Consider the following 14739-nt stretch of genomic DNA (forward strand, 5'->3'; position numbering starts at 1 on the left):
GACTGCTTCTGACCAGTAAACAGCTCAGTCATGTCTGTGATTGCCAACTCATCTTCCGACATGTCCCGCTAACAGGTAAGCTATCAGCTCCTTCCATTTCCCACCCCCTCCCATCCTTTGGATGATGAACAAAAATATCAAAAGCATAGTTCACCTGAAATCTTCGGATTCTTGAACGAAAACATATTCCATCTTTCATTTTTTCTGATCCTGTCAACCCATCATACTTTTCTCTTACACACGTTGGAGAAGAATTCGACTGACTCGAAAATAGGAAAGGCGCCCGATGGCTGCATGGCTGCCCAACGTGGGTCGCCTCGCCCCGTCCCGCTGGCCCGGATTAGATACAGTACTTCTCATTTCCTTTTTGTTTCTCATTTTATATCTTTTATTTTTTTTTAATTTATAATCTTTGATTGCATTATTCGTTTCACTTCCAGTAATGACATGGGGTGAGGTCACGCCGCATATGCCCTCCTGTAGCGCCTCCGGGGGACGTGGGATGCTCACAACCATCCGATCATCCAGCTCAGCGCCAAACATGGACATCTCATCAACACGCGACGAGGGAACCTGCCGATCGACCAATATAGACATCATCATGCAGCGTCAGCCTTCACTTTCACCAATCATATCCCTTGCCAAGCACTCAGGACGCCGCGCCGGTCTCACCGCTAGAACAGATTCCCTCCAGTCAGCCAAACGAACACCCCCCATCTGCAAAGCCCATCACCGCCAGTCTGCTGCATTGGCTCTCAATAGTGCCAACGCAAACTGTATGCGTGTCTGGCACACGTTGTGTTTGATGGTCCACAGTCCGAGCTTCTCGCTTGACTGTGTGCTAAAAAGCCGCTGATCCCCTTTCCCTTCTTCTTCTTTTTCTTTTCTTCCATAACTCTGGACATCCCCTTTTATTCACAATATATACTTTGTGACTCTATCATCTCACACTTTATATACCACCCCCCTTTCAACATTCAACAATTCCTGGATCGGCCTTTTAATTCAAGAAGTTCCTGGTCTTTTTTGATGCAATCAAGTCTGCCACAAGGATTCACTGCCACATACTCCCCGGACAGGATTTGCTTTCTTGTTATTTCCCAGGCTTCTTCTTAGTCTGCCCACTTTCGACAAACACTCAATAGGTAGTTTCCGTCACATTTTCTTTCAATTGCTTATCCTATGCGTTTATCTCTTTTGTCATCTGGACCTGTACCTCTTTATCATTTGTTCTTGCCAAGGATCTCGACAACCAATCTCCCAGGACCGAAGGACTTCACTGCTTTCCTTCCATGAACTCTGCCAATCTTGGCGATCAAACAGGACTTACTGCCAAGGACTGCTTGCCCTCAGCACCCGCTGAGTTTATCTCTCTGAGATGTGTTTAATGTGTGCACTCTCACTCGACAAAATACCACTGGATTACTACCCTGGATGTTTCTCTTTGACCTTGCCTCTACTCCAAACCTGGAGTGAAGAGTGGATGGATATTTGCCTTGGACCTGACCTTGCCTATGGAAACAACACCCTGGAATTACCACACTTCATGGACAGACATTTCATTTACCTGGTTTTTATCATGCTACTATGGCCACTTTACTATTTCAACAAAAATGGAACCGCTTTTCTTTGCCCTATGGAACAACCGAGGAAACTCAAGCTAATGTGCTTGCACTTCAATAATGGAGAAGCGTCCGCTTCAATCTTTAAAGGTCAACCTACTCAAGGCCATTGACCCATGGACCTGGCCCATATACCTGACCTGCCATAACAAGAATGAGCGACAGTTACTTACCTGGACTTACCTGGATGATGATGCTTCAACGAATAGTAGCTCCAACGTGAACCTTTCTTCTCACCTGGCACCACTTACTACTCCATGGAATGACACCAGAACTGGACTTGACAACATAGACAAGACGACGTGAACCAGGATCCTTCATCCCTTAGGCCTAGGAATTATCAAACTCGCACTAGAGGATTTGGTGCGTTGAATTGTTGCTGAAATCCAAAAGCCTGACGTTTACTGACTCTGACTAGGTCCGATTTCACTCTGGACCATGGAAATTTCCTTTGTCTTTTTTCTTTTCCTATTTGCTTTTTCTTCATACTCAACGTCAAGGAGTAGGTCACTGACTTTATTCTTACAGTGTTCATATCACAATCACAATCACAATCACAATGTCTTCAAGGACCAACGACCCTGAGCGGGTTTCGATGTCACAGCCCATGCATACCTCCATGGTTCAAGGAATCTCAAATCTTGCCTCAAGATCAATCCAGGATGATGAATTGTCGAGCCATGACAGCTCGTCAATGTGCTCAAGTATCCCTACAAGCCATGGAACTTCCCGGGACATGAAAGACTGGACTTTGAACCACTCAGACCAGCCCATTAAGCAAGACTCTTCCGATGTGCACATGCTTTCTTTCTCGCTGTCTCAGCAGCTGATGACCCCCACGGTCGGACCAAATGATGTGATGTACTCTGGCGTGGACTTCCCAGCAGTCCCAGACATGAATGATCATGAAATGTCCCGTGATCTCTATACTTCCTTCCTGGATTTCTCCTCAGTTGAAAATGATGTCTGCCATAGGAATGGCTCCCCAGATGATGCTCTTTCTATCGGACATAGCTCCCACACCGAGGACGGCCACTATATCACAGGCCCTGAATCATGGACCCCCATGATGCATGACGGCCAATACCCAGGAACCACCATGGATCAATTCTCGTCAGGTCTTTTCCAGACTGTCCCAGTTTCCCCACCACTGACCGACGCGAGCAATGATGTTTCTGTTACTTCTTCTTGCTCTAACTCTGGATTCCCTTCCTTCATGGCCCCTGATGACTCGCTCCTCGGAGATTTTACCACTTCACCCATCGGAAATCATGGACTCAACCCAGCAGAACCCTTGTTCCCCAACACTATGGACAGAGATCTCCACAGGTGAGTGTCGACAACGCTGATATTCAGACCACATGGCCAGATGCCTAACCACAATTACGTAGGACCATTAGACCAACTAGACAATCCCGCCGTTCAGCTTTGCCAGCTGCTCAGCCTAAGGTTGAACCAGAGTTCTTCCAGCCTCTCCCTGTGAGAGAGCAGGTCCGCCAGCGTTCCAAGGAAGGTGTTGAGACTCGCAACCCGCGGGAGCACCATTACTACTCTATGTCCACCCACAGCGATGGAAAATACTACTGCCCCTTCGCCACCGGAGAGAAGCCCTGCACTCACCTGCCCACCACGCAAAAATGCGCTTACCAGCAAGTTCTCCTGTGCACAAAAATTGGTTTCATCTGAGCCCCAGCTAACCGATCTCCCCTCAACAGCAAGTACCTGGACTCCCACCTGAAGCCCTACCGCTGCAAGGCTCCTGCCTGCATCGATGCTCAGCTCCGCTTCTCCTCTAATGCTTGTCTCTTCCGCCACGAGCGTGAAGCTCACGGACTTCATGGCCATGGAGATAACCCCCATCTCTGCCTTTGGGAGGGTTGCGAGCGTGCTGTGCCAGGTAACGGATTTCCCCGGAGATGGAACCTGTACGACCACATGCGCCGTGTCCACGATTATGCCACCTCTGAGCGCCACAGCTCGCCTGAGACCTCGCCCGGCGCTGGCCAGATCAAGAAGAAGGAACCCGCCGGCCGTAAGAGGAGAGTCACTGGTGCCACTCCGGCCCCGACTATGAAGCGCACTCGCTCCGTCCACTCACAGGCTGGATCTGTCAAGGCTACTCAGACCTCTGCTAGTCTCGGTCAGCGTCTCCAGACTGCTGAGCGGAATTACGACAAGTGCCGCCTGCGCCTGTTGGAAGAGTTGACCAGCATCACTCCCCAGGATACCTCCATGCACGAGCGTGTCAACGCCGGTCTCCAGGAACTGTTCACTCTCGGATTGAACTACCGTCACATTGAGGCCAGCCAGGCTGTTTCCCAGATGCCCAGTGGACTCCCTGCGTGAAGGATGTTCGAGATAGCCGCTGGGCCTTTTCCAAATGAAGAGGCGAACAGCGGTTGATACGATTTGAACAAATTCACAGGAGGACCGGTTTTATTTCCTTTTGCGCGGCGGCCGATCCGGGCTGCTTGCTGCTTGCTTGTCAGGCTATTTTCTACACATGGAGGAACCAGTGTGATCACTGGCATGGACCTTGACGTAAAGCACATCGGTACTATACCCTCGGATAGGGTATTTCTTTCCTAATCTCTGATCCGTTGGATCACTCGGATGGCCACGAACCATGAACTGGATAGGACCAGCGCGGGCCCCGAGCCTGCGCTTGTGCGCTTGCGATCTCTCCCCGATCGCCGCGGCCATCATATGGTAATCTGCTAGCAGGAGCTTTCTTGGCTTTGCAGACCCAATTTAGCCCATTTCCAAGAGCTTGATATACCCTGAACTTATGCGGAGGAACAGCATATGGGATCATGTCTCAAAAGGAGTGACAGAAGAACGACAGTATAGTTTTGTGTCCAGCATTGGTTGGATTTATTTTTGTTTTATTTTGATAGTTGATAGATTTCGCGGTGTTTTGGAATTCCAATGACTTTTGACAAAGTTTCTTTCTTTTCACGTAACTAAATGTAGATCTAATAATACAAATCCAAACTTATATCGGTCATAAATCGTATCTCATACTTACTCTCTGAGTATCTCTAGCGCTATGAACAAAGCATCTATGTTGATCCATCTTTGAGAACATCCAGATCATCTAATTCCCACCATCCGCTGTATCCCTGCCTCCAAACTCAGCATTGAGGAAGCGCACAAACGCATCCCCAACTTGATCAGCCGTCAAAGCCCCGGGCCCACCAGCACCATGTCCACGGCCAATATAAGCCCTGTTCAAACTAATCCACTGCCTCCGCAATCTCTGCAGCTTCGGCAAAGCCAAAATCCCTCCAGCGCCTGCAAGCTCATCCGTCGTACCGGACATGGCAACATGCGCCGGGATAAAGACTGGTACAGTCGAACCCGGAACCTCAATGGGAATTCCGTCAGCTTTGGCACTCTGCGCGAGCGCGACCTCCGCGGATGGAGTCGAGGAAGTAAATGCGCGAATTGCTGATACGACGGCTGATGTCTTCTTTTCCATTGCATACATCGCATTCGAGTCTGTGGCTGCTGCTTGCACGGTTGCTTGATGGGGAACGATCTTAGGCCTGGTTGAGAGGCCGCTGCGGCTGCCGCCAATTGTTCGTGCGCCAGTTGCTATGCTGGCTGTGTCGGAGATGGTGGAATTTGCTAGGACATCGGTTAGGCTTGGGATTGAGGTCGGGGCTTCCGTTTCGGTGGTTGGGAGGACGACGCCGGTCAAGGCCTGGAAGATATCTGCCACTGGAGGTTGAGGGTCATCCCAGGGTACTGTAAAGAGCGGCTTATCCCAGCGGCTGTGAGTGCTGGGTTCTTCATAGCGGAAAATGAGGTTGTTGAGCAAATCCGCGGGGTATGGCTCTTCGTTGTCGGGGGCGGATTGTCTGTCAGTTGCTGATGCCGGTGTCTCACTGGGTTCGGCGGGTTGTGCATCTGATGTGCTTTTATCTTGATTCTCTGTAGCTTGACGGCGCAATCGAGCATCGTTGATTGCGACACATTGGTCGACAGGTGTTCCGACATGAACCTGGAAATTGTCAGTCATGGTTGCCGCGCTTGAATTGATCTTGAAGGACATACCACACAGCAAGTTGTTTGCGCGGCTTTAGCCTCGCACCAAAGCTGGTACCTCCATCCCTTGATATAGTTCATTCCGTCGAGAATCACAATGCTGTCCCGTTTGAGCACGCGCTTGGCCCTCGCATAAGCGACACCACGCGCCTCCTTCTCTGTACGGGCATGGTCATAGACAATGCGAGGGTGTGAGGAGTCATGAGAGGCGACAACGTGAACCGCGTATCGGGACTTCAATGAGACTGGCGTGCCTGCTTCGGAGGCCGCGAATAATTCATCTTGGTGTTTTTCGAGCAGCGATGCGAGCTGCTTTGCACGGTGAGTGAGGCCGGAACACGGGTATCCCGTTAATATGACGAGCTAGTTTATTTTAGTTGGATAGCGCAATTGATCAAGGACTGGGACTTACCGGCATCGTGGGTTGTGTGTTGTGTTCTTGTGGACTTTTTTTCCTCTCTTTTTTTTTTGGCATGCGGGGTTGGCCATGTGACCCGCATACAACTTTTATAGCTTTTGGTATACAGTGCTAACTTATATAGTCATGGATTAGGGTAGAGAAAACAGCTAGAGCTATATATGGTTCAAATATCAAGATACGTTCCTCGTCGAGTTTCTATTGAATCTAAAAATCTATTGAACTTTGTCATTCATGTCATCGTTCCAGTTAGGTATAAAATCGAATCGGCTTTCAAGCCTTGCAATCCTCCAATTGATCTTGAGCCCATCGAATCTGATATCCAAAGACAGTCCGGCGAAGTCTCTCATCCTGTGAAGGGTTAGTTTGGATACCGCTGGGTTGAGAGGGAGGACGTACACCAGGATCGTCTTCAAACAACACCTCATCCATAACCTTTTCAAAGATCTTTGTGACCGTGAAGCCGCTCGCCTCCGCCAGCGGGAAGAACTGCTCGGTCTTAGGTAACAGCCAAGGCTGATAAGGGGTGAAGATGACTAGAGCCACAGACTTGGGGTCTTTCTTCATGGTCTGCTGCATGGTCTTGATCAAATTGGGGTGCTCACGATGGCTGTAGACCACGTCCGCCATGATTAAGACGTCGAACATGGAGGGGGTGCCATCGGCCGCGAGTGGAAGGTATGCCCGCAGCTTGCTCACATCACTACCCCACTTGTAGCCATCGACGTGAAGACGAGGCTTTCCGTCTGATCGTGGAGGAATGGCGCTTTTCGAGAGCTCTGAGTTGTGCTTCATATTATCCACGAGTTCGGGATCGGGGTAGTCGGTCAGAACCACAGTGCGGGCACCTTGGATGGCGCTCACGATGCTGGGCACACCTGCCGCCGCACCGATCTCGAGGACATCCTTGTCACGGATCAATTCCTCGGTGTGCTCTTCAATGTAGTGAGAGCTGGTTCGGCCAGCGTTCCAGAGCAGATTTCCCTGTCCAAGTCAGTTTGGAACCCCATTCGATCTGATTGTGTCGTACATAGAGGGGATGGCTGCCAACCAGACGCACGCGCACAGTCTGCCCTGAGAGCATGTGGTGCTCGGCGAATGTTGGCTCTGGATCTTCCGGGTAGTACCCTTCCGGATCGTCGAACAGATTCCCTGATTCGTAGTCGGCCATGGTGAGTTGCGAAGAGGGGATTCGCAAAAAAATAAAGATCTTATCGGGGATTGGTGCCTCAGGCGACGGAGTGGACTGATCTTCAGGTGGGGGAGGGTATGGTAAGGGCTGGTAAGAGTCGGTCCTCTCGGTCTTTTTGCAGTGTGAAAGTGGTAGAGCTTGATCAATTTCAAAATCACTTCAAACTCACTCAGATTCCCTTTTTTATCCTCACTTGCTTCTTCCAGTCAATCCAATCATCTCGACGTGATCCTCGGCCACTCTCCCATCGGCATATCACGTGCTGTATCGAGGTGACAATACCGTATTGTGGAGATGATACGCCGATGAGGTTTGCCAGTTCCCCCCTAAGGCTTTTCCTCTCCTCTTCTCTTTTCACTCTCACTTATTGCTAGGTGTCCTTGTCCGCTTGTTCTTACCCTAGATCATCACTTTGTTACTGTGTCTGTCTTGGAACTCAACTCTTGGTCTTTGCATTTTTCGCACTTCGAGGCGGCTTCAACTTCCTTAACTTGCCACAGACTGCCGCCTACCGATTCCGTGCTAGATCCGGTAACCCGAGCATCTCATCCATAGCGACTTGACTTTTCTCGACTTTACCCTTTGAATTCCAAATACCCTTCTGCGACCAACTTTTACTCGGATCCCGAGAGTGGATCTCTTTCCGTTAGACGTCATGGACTCGACCCTGCACCCAGCCTATAATTCCCAAGCACCTTTGGTCGGCTCCTCCTTCGCTCCCTCTGCCTCAAACCTCGCTCCTTCCACCAACCAGTCGACCATGGCTGTACACGCCCAATCTACCCTGGAGGTCGCTTCCAATGCGACCAAGCAGGTGTTCTCGTCGCCCTCGCTACAACCCTCGACATGTGCCCCGCAAACCTCCGCTCCTATGCAACCCTTGTCGCAGACACTAAGCAACGCATCCAACCCGGCCGCTTTGTCTATTGCCCCCGCAGCAGGCACCTCCCAGGGACTTTTGCCCTTGAATGCCGCTCCGGCTCCGGCGGAGAACTATCCCCACCAGATAAATGGCCTCGGGGGTCCTACTGCTACGGCGCCCTTCTTGCAAGATTTCAATCTGGTCGCCGAGGCAGCCAAACGGGCCCAGATGGGTATTGTCATGCGGGACCTTGAGAGCGTGACTCTATAATCTGGGTGCCGCGGCTACAGCTCCAAGGGCGGGACCCGCAAGGGAGATCTGCGCCTCGCGGCATTCTTCATGTCTATGGACTGGCTCTGTGGACTAGAAACATGGGATCTGGATTTCGGCGTATCATGTGGTGGGCTTTGCTTTTTTTCCTTTGTTTTCCATCTATTTTTATTTTATTTTTATCTTTCCCCCTTCTGCGGGCACATCTTTCATTGGGTTGCCAGCGTCCGTATCATTCGGACTCTCGACCACTCCGGCGTTGTTCTCAATCGAGATTTCATGGTTGGAAATCTCGATCACTTACGGCTTACAGGCCCTGATACCAGTTATTTACGAGACACGCAATATTATCTTACTTTAGAAGCATAGAACAGGACATTTTTTAGCGAATGTACAGTAGTTCGCTTCGATCTTGGCTTGTGATTCGCCCAAGCACCTGAACCTCGGCTTGGTCTCATCGCTGCTTTTAGCCGGACTGATTGGCTGGTAGTTCGGGATTTTATGCCTTCATGTCTGATTGGTCTGCTTTGGGCTGCAGTTCGCCATTGAAGTGAACAAGCGAAGATCGTCTTTCCACCGGATTCCAGCTCTGATCATTTCCCCGCATCCCCGGACTTTGGAGAAGATTTGACCGGCAGCTTGCAGGTTCCCGGCTCTATTGCCAATGTGGTGGCCCTTGATGTCGGTCTAGTTGAGGGCTGATGTTGAATTGCTGGCTGTGGAGGGCATTCAGTTGGGTTGGATATTCTGGATTTGGGACTATACCACCCCTGCTCCCACAGCATCCCAGAGACCGGCATGTGATCAAGGCTGGAGGCTCAGTACTTTGTGAAGACTACAAAAGAAATCTTATTGACAGAGACAAACCATCCAAACATGAGAAAAGGAGGCCATCAGAAATGGAATACGAAGGCTGCAGCCTCACTCGGGCGCTTGGGGACGCCTCACGACATATCGGCCAATGAACTTGTTTCCCTCAAGCGCATCACTATTCTGCTGCTTTGGGATATTGGGGATTTCCAACTATGAGGGAGTCATTGGTTAGAGATCTGATCATCAATCACACAACACGCCTTGATAGTGCTCGAGGGCTTACGGTCGTCTTCCCTACATCGCCTTCAAGCTTGACACCTTGCACCAATAGAATGAATATTTACTGGGCATCCTAATTGATTCCTGTGATGCCCTGCTCCTGAGGTGAAGCAAGACCCAGGTCATACATCCGCCTGTCGAATGAACCGTGCTGCTACTGCTATGCATGAAATGCTTCTACTAGTGAAAACACCGGGTTTCAACCAGTGCGCCCATGTCTAACTCGCTTCTGTCTCAATAGGATGAGGGAAAATGCAAATTGACCCAAATCGAGGAATTCAGGCCTTGATGTGTGAGCAGCCCGAAAGACTTGATCAATCCCCGTATAAGTACTCCAGCCTTTCGCCTCTTCCATTTCCCGATTACAGACACAACCCACTATTTCCTTCGCGGTCTTCAACATCTGACTGATTGTTGTTCGTTATAAGGTACTTGACTATCTCTTCCAGGTATTTTCCCTTGTATTTACCGTGCTAGGTTCCCCTCTGATAGATCTCAGATCTGTGCATCAGCCTCGGAGACTTTGTCATGTCAGACTCTAAACAACATACCTGTGATAAGTCCCTTCAGCTGAATAGATCCGCAGAGAATACAATTTCCTTCTTCAACCGCGACTGGAGATCCGGAGGAAAGCGAGTTCAGCGTCATGATCCAACCCTGTTTATCCAGGGAGAGGTTTCGACTACCTTTCTCATGGGGCCAGATGGATACCTGTACAAGCCCTCTGACAACTTATCCTATGAAAGATTGCGACCTGAGCCCCAGGCCAAGTCACGAAGCGCAACCTGATCTAGTTGAGTCTGGGGGACATGACTGGGCCGAAAGTCGGAGATACTATGAAGCCTAATGATGTCTGACCAAGTTGATGTACACATAACCAAGCTTACAGCCTAATAACTTATCGAGCAAGAGAATGATCTGACCCATCTGTTCACCTCTGGCTCTCGTACAGTATATTGATGAAGAGAAAATGTCCCGGAAGCAGTTGTGGTATCAATCCGGAGTCAAGGTGTTCACGTTCACACCGAGAAAAGAAAAACAGCGACAAAGGACATTGGGTTCATGTTTCCAACCAAACAATCCCAAACCAATCCACTCGGCCCGAAAATTGCGAACGGGATATCGAGTCCACGCCCCCAATACAGTAAGCCCATCTAAGACATTCCGGACAGACTCCACCGCGATCAGCCCATAAAGAACCGAGGAAGAGCCGTGTGGGACGGCCAAGTGGATGTTCCGCGGGCATCTTCGCGCTAAGGTGAGGATTCCATTGGCTAGCGGATACAGAGTGTAGTGTGTTGTAAATAGGATCGGATTTCAGGCAAAGATGTTTCATGTAGACGTACGAGGTCAGTCGCATTCGTAAGATTCTCTTCGGGTGCAATTCCAGTTGACCTCTGCACGGCTGACGCACGTTGGTCCACCGGTAATGCTTGGCTTGGAGTTTGATGTTAACTGCATGGTGGCGTTGGTTAGCGCTTGGCTGCATGGATGTGCGTCTACTGTACAGTCTACTGTACAGTACGCATGCGAGGGGTTAGCCGAGTATTGTAGAATGTACAGGTGACTGCACAGGACACTGGAGATGATCTGTCATTCTGATATGTCGGTATGGCACATTGGAATATCAATAAATATCAATAACACAAAAAGCAAAATAGTACTGGAAATCAGACAGTCCCCCCTCAAAAGCACAAACACCGAGCTATGCGCAGAATGGAGACATGCAGCGAGTAAGGAGTGTATAAAAAGTAAATCATCGCTGTCGCTGTAGAAAATGCAGAATGAAAAGAAAGCGCCCAAAATTATAGAATCAAATATTATATCCCAACTCCCTCTCCGGTTGCGCATGGTATATCTCGTCGATCTTCCCTCCCCCCGGGTTCCGGACTGGGGGAATCGACAACCTGGCTTTTAGATTTTGGTCATTAAAGAGTTCCCTTCATTCTAGATGAAGGAGACCTGGCTTCGGGATCCATATTGAGTGGAGGATCCAATCAGGTTGGGTGAGGAGATGCTGCCCCCAGCGTTGCCGGTGGGCTTGCCTCGCGAGGAAAAGACCGACAAGCGGCGGGACAGGCGCTGGCTCAGTCGTCTGGAGGGGGCGGCAATCGCATCGTAGGAGATGATGGACATGGGTCGCGACCGCAGGCCGTCCGAGGTCATGGGCACCTCGGGACTCGCGGGGGACAGTGGGGTTTCGAAAAAGATGGTCGAGCGGCGCTTGAGGGGATCCAGCTGCAGTGTCACGTCCTCGCGGATATCGCCTAGAGCGTGCGACACCCGGCGCAGGAGCTTGGGGGGCTTGCCGTAGATGGAGGGTTCTCGTTGTTCATGGCCATAGACTTGGAGAGGAGTGGCATCAGTGCCCTCGTCCACCGGGGATGCATAGAACCGGGGGTATTTGAACGGCATGGGGCGGCGAGAGTTGAGCGAGATGGAGGAAGTAGGTTGAGGATGTTGATAGGGAGAGTGAGGAGAGTGAGGAGAGTGAGGATCAGAGGCTACACTCGAAGTGGACGAGCTGTTGGAAGTATAGATCATTTTGCTGAGAGTGAGAGAAGAAAGAAAAAGAAGACGGAGGACAGAAAAAGCCAACTGATGAATTCCGAAAAAAACCACAGTGGAGCAGAAACCTATCCTTGGTCCTTTTTTAGTCTTCTTTTAGTGCCGTGTAACACTTAGATGACGGGTAATTTATTCTTTGCTGAACTGCGATGTCGGGGAACTCGACGGTGTATCTGGTTGATCTCTTGGTCTTTGCTAACCCTAACTGAGGTCTATCCCATAGCCATAGCCATACCCATCCCATCCCCATCCCCCCTAAGAGTCGACAGTAGTCGCTAGTTCGGTTGACTCTGACCCCATGTGGACTCCCGGAGACAGCGGAGTTCCTATCAGATCATACAGGATCTGCAACACCATCCAATGACGCGGCCGAGCGAAGCCACGATCTTCTCCGGCCAACTTACGCACCATCTTAGGTGTCCGATCTATTTTTCTCGGATGGATTTCTGGTTCAGTAGGTGTCTTCTAGCTGCAATCCAAGGGGCTGTTCCCCCCGAATCCACGGTTTCCACTCGGGAACTGTTCGTGGGGGAATTTGATTGGTGCGATTCCCACTCAGGGGCGCTAGAAATGTCTCTGGCAGCTTTTTATAGATCGAGAGACATGGAAGCCACCACTGGGGTTGGCGTTTTTCAGACATTCGCAATACAGGCCACTTGGATGACTTCAGCCTGATTCTCATAGGCGAACCGATACACTTATTCTCTCTCTTTGTCTCTGCTTCATCGCGTCAATACGAACTCATTAACTTTGCGGGATCCACCTCGGGCCACAGCCACAAATGAAGCTGGAGATGTGGAGATTTTCCTTTTTCCTTTTTCCTTTGTTTGCATGAAACAATATGAGTACGGTACGTCGGATAATACGGAATTCGTTCTCGTCATTCATTGGCTGCATTGATTCATCTACTTATGGTATGGGTCACTGGTACTCCAGTTACATCACAAAGCGAAGGTTGGTGTCTGCGATCGTCAGTCCCGGGTCTGGGGTTAGGGTGGAATCTGGCACGGGAAAAAAAAGGAAAGAAAAAAATAATAATCAAAAAAAAAAAAAAGGATAAACTTACCAAGTGGGTGACTGCAGCTCAGCTGCGGCTTCTGAGAGTATTTGCCCTCGAGTTCATTTCGGATGGTGTTGAGTAACTGCAGGTAACTCTGGTGTGGCCATTGTTGCAGGGATTTGATAAACGCCCAACTTAAAGCACCCCGCGCTTGACCATCCTGGAACGTATCCGCACTATCGAGAACAAGGGTTAGTTCAGGTTCTTAATTTCCCCTTAAAACAACCGTCTGGGACGCCACGTACGAGGTCTGTGTGTCCTTGGACCCTGAGAACATCACCACGTCGGCTGGGGAGGTCTTGGTCATGATGGTGCGTTCGCGGGCGGAGCCACCGTTGGCTGCCTTTTTGAAGAAGCCGATGGCGGTAGAGGCCATGCTGGAGAAGTCTCCTTGACCGTACGAGTTGAACGCGCTGAACAGATCTTGAGCGGCTTCCTTGGCGAGATTGGGCTCCTTGAGGATGCCCTGCGTCGAGTAGACGTACGGCAGGTCCAATGCGGTGCCCGAGTGGCACGAGTCGAAGATGGCTGTCAATCGCACTCCCGGCCGCAGTGGACGCACCATGATCGCATGCATGTCATCGTCCACGATGTGACCCGCTACGCGGTAGTCCAGTGGGTAGATGACATCGTCAAATCCATCATCTTCGTCGCCATCCAGGTCGGGTGTGCGACCGCCATGACCGGAGAAATGCACAAAGAGGGAGTCGTTGGGCTGGGCATCCTTGACGAGCCATTGCATGGCCCGCAGGATGTTGGCCTTGGTCGGCACGCTCATCGGGTTACGTTGGTCATCGGTGAGAATCACCATGTCCTCCCGTTTATACCCGAATCGCTGGGTGAGGAAATTCGACATGTTGGTGACATCATTAATGCAGCCTTTGAGGGCATTCGGTTGCCCCGCGTAGTTGATTCCAATTAATAGAGCCCGGCGCCGACCGGTACAGTTAGAGTACTGGAAATTGTAGTTGGACGGGGCGCCCCGACCGAAATGCTGCGCTGTCTGTGGTGGTGGAGGTGGCAAACTGGCCGAGTTGGCCCGCGGTCGGCCTGTTTTCTTGGTGAGCGAGAGCGTGTGTGTGCTTGGCGGGGTTATCTTTACCATTTTGGGGCGCACTGAGATGCGCCGGTGATTGTGACTGTCCGTAGGGAAGAGGGGATTGCGGAGGATATTGAGGATATGGGGGATGCATTGACGGTGCATGAGCACCTGGATAATGCGACTGACTCTGGGATCGGTGATGGGCATGATGGGCATGGTGAGCATGGTGAGCATGTTGAGGGGGATAGCCAGGCTGGGGTTGGTAGGGCTGAGGGTAGGGCTGAGGCGGGGGTTGCCACCCAGGTTGTTGATAACCCCACGGCGGTGGTCCCGGAGGAGGAGGTCCATAGGGACCTGGAGGTGGATGATACATGTTGTAGAGAATGGGGGGGGAAAGGGGAAGTCGAAGTAGAGAGAGAAGTAAGAGTTGAAATCCCAGTCCAAGTACAGAACACTTTTAAGGCACTCCGAGGGTGGGTCCTCTACACGTCCAGAGCGGCACTGTGCCGACTGATTCCAGCGGAAATACGTTGACGTATTCTATGCTTGCGATTCTAAAGGAT

At 50.7% G+C, this 14739-nt stretch overlaps 7 protein-coding genes across 7 annotated transcripts; 3 read left to right on the forward strand and 4 right to left on the reverse strand.

Annotated features, from left to right (window-relative positions):
* Positions 1-1682: 1682 nt before the first annotated feature.
* Positions 1683-1928, forward strand: N7511_011029 (uncharacterized protein; the record flags this gene model as incomplete). Its single annotated transcript, XM_057133406.1, has 1 exon — positions 1683-1928. The coding sequence occupies one exon, from the start codon at positions 1683-1685 to the stop codon at positions 1926-1928; it is 246 nt and encodes an 81-aa protein (XP_056981394.1).
* A 253-nt stretch (positions 1929-2181) lies between these two features.
* Positions 2182-3968, forward strand: N7511_011030 (putative C2H2 finger domain protein; the record flags this gene model as incomplete). Its single annotated transcript, XM_057133407.1, has 3 exons — positions 2182-2951; positions 3014-3283; positions 3338-3968. The coding sequence occupies 3 exons, from the start codon at positions 2182-2184 to the stop codon at positions 3966-3968; spliced, it is 1671 nt and encodes a 556-aa protein (XP_056981395.1).
* A 751-nt stretch (positions 3969-4719) lies between these two features.
* On the reverse strand, positions 4720-6090 carry N7511_011031 (putative RNA polymerase II Elongator complex associated protein Kti12; the record flags this gene model as incomplete). The annotated part of the gene is made up of 3 exons (XM_057133408.1): positions 4720-5628; positions 5682-6035; positions 6085-6090. The coding sequence occupies 3 exons, from the start codon at positions 6088-6090 to the stop codon at positions 4720-4722; spliced, it is 1269 nt and encodes a 422-aa protein (XP_056981396.1).
* A 273-nt stretch (positions 6091-6363) lies between these two features.
* Positions 6364-7261, reverse strand: efm7 (putative nicotinamide N-methyltransferase Nnt1; the record flags this gene model as incomplete). The annotated part of the gene is made up of 3 exons (XM_057133409.1): positions 6364-6441; positions 6490-7074; positions 7121-7261. The coding sequence occupies 3 exons, from the start codon at positions 7259-7261 to the stop codon at positions 6364-6366; spliced, it is 804 nt and encodes a 267-aa protein (XP_056981397.1).
* A 676-nt stretch (positions 7262-7937) lies between these two features.
* On the forward strand, positions 7938-8414 carry N7511_011033 (uncharacterized protein; the record flags this gene model as incomplete). The annotated part of the gene is made up of 1 exon (XM_057133410.1): positions 7938-8414. The coding sequence occupies one exon, from the start codon at positions 7938-7940 to the stop codon at positions 8412-8414; it is 477 nt and encodes a 158-aa protein (XP_056981398.1).
* Positions 8415-11453: 3039 nt separating this feature from the next.
* N7511_011034 (uncharacterized protein) lies at positions 11454-11921 on the reverse strand (the record flags this gene model as incomplete). Its single annotated transcript, XM_057133411.1, has 1 exon — positions 11454-11921. One exon carries the CDS (start codon positions 11919-11921, stop codon positions 11454-11456), a length of 468 nt encoding a protein of 155 aa, XP_056981399.1.
* A 1089-nt stretch (positions 11922-13010) lies between these two features.
* Positions 13011-14524, reverse strand: N7511_011035 (caspase family protein; the record flags this gene model as incomplete). Its single annotated transcript, XM_057133412.1, has 3 exons — positions 13011-13075; positions 13141-13310; positions 13380-14524. 3 exons carry the CDS (start codon positions 14522-14524, stop codon positions 13011-13013), a joined length of 1380 nt encoding a protein of 459 aa, XP_056981400.1.
* Positions 14525-14739: the final 215 nt, after the last annotated feature.

This window comes from Penicillium nucicola (assembly GCF_028828085.1).
Source record: "Penicillium nucicola strain IBT 29836 chromosome Unknown utg000010l, whole genome shotgun sequence".
In the NCBI taxonomy this organism is placed as follows: domain Eukaryota; kingdom Fungi; phylum Ascomycota; class Eurotiomycetes; order Eurotiales; family Aspergillaceae; genus Penicillium; species Penicillium nucicola.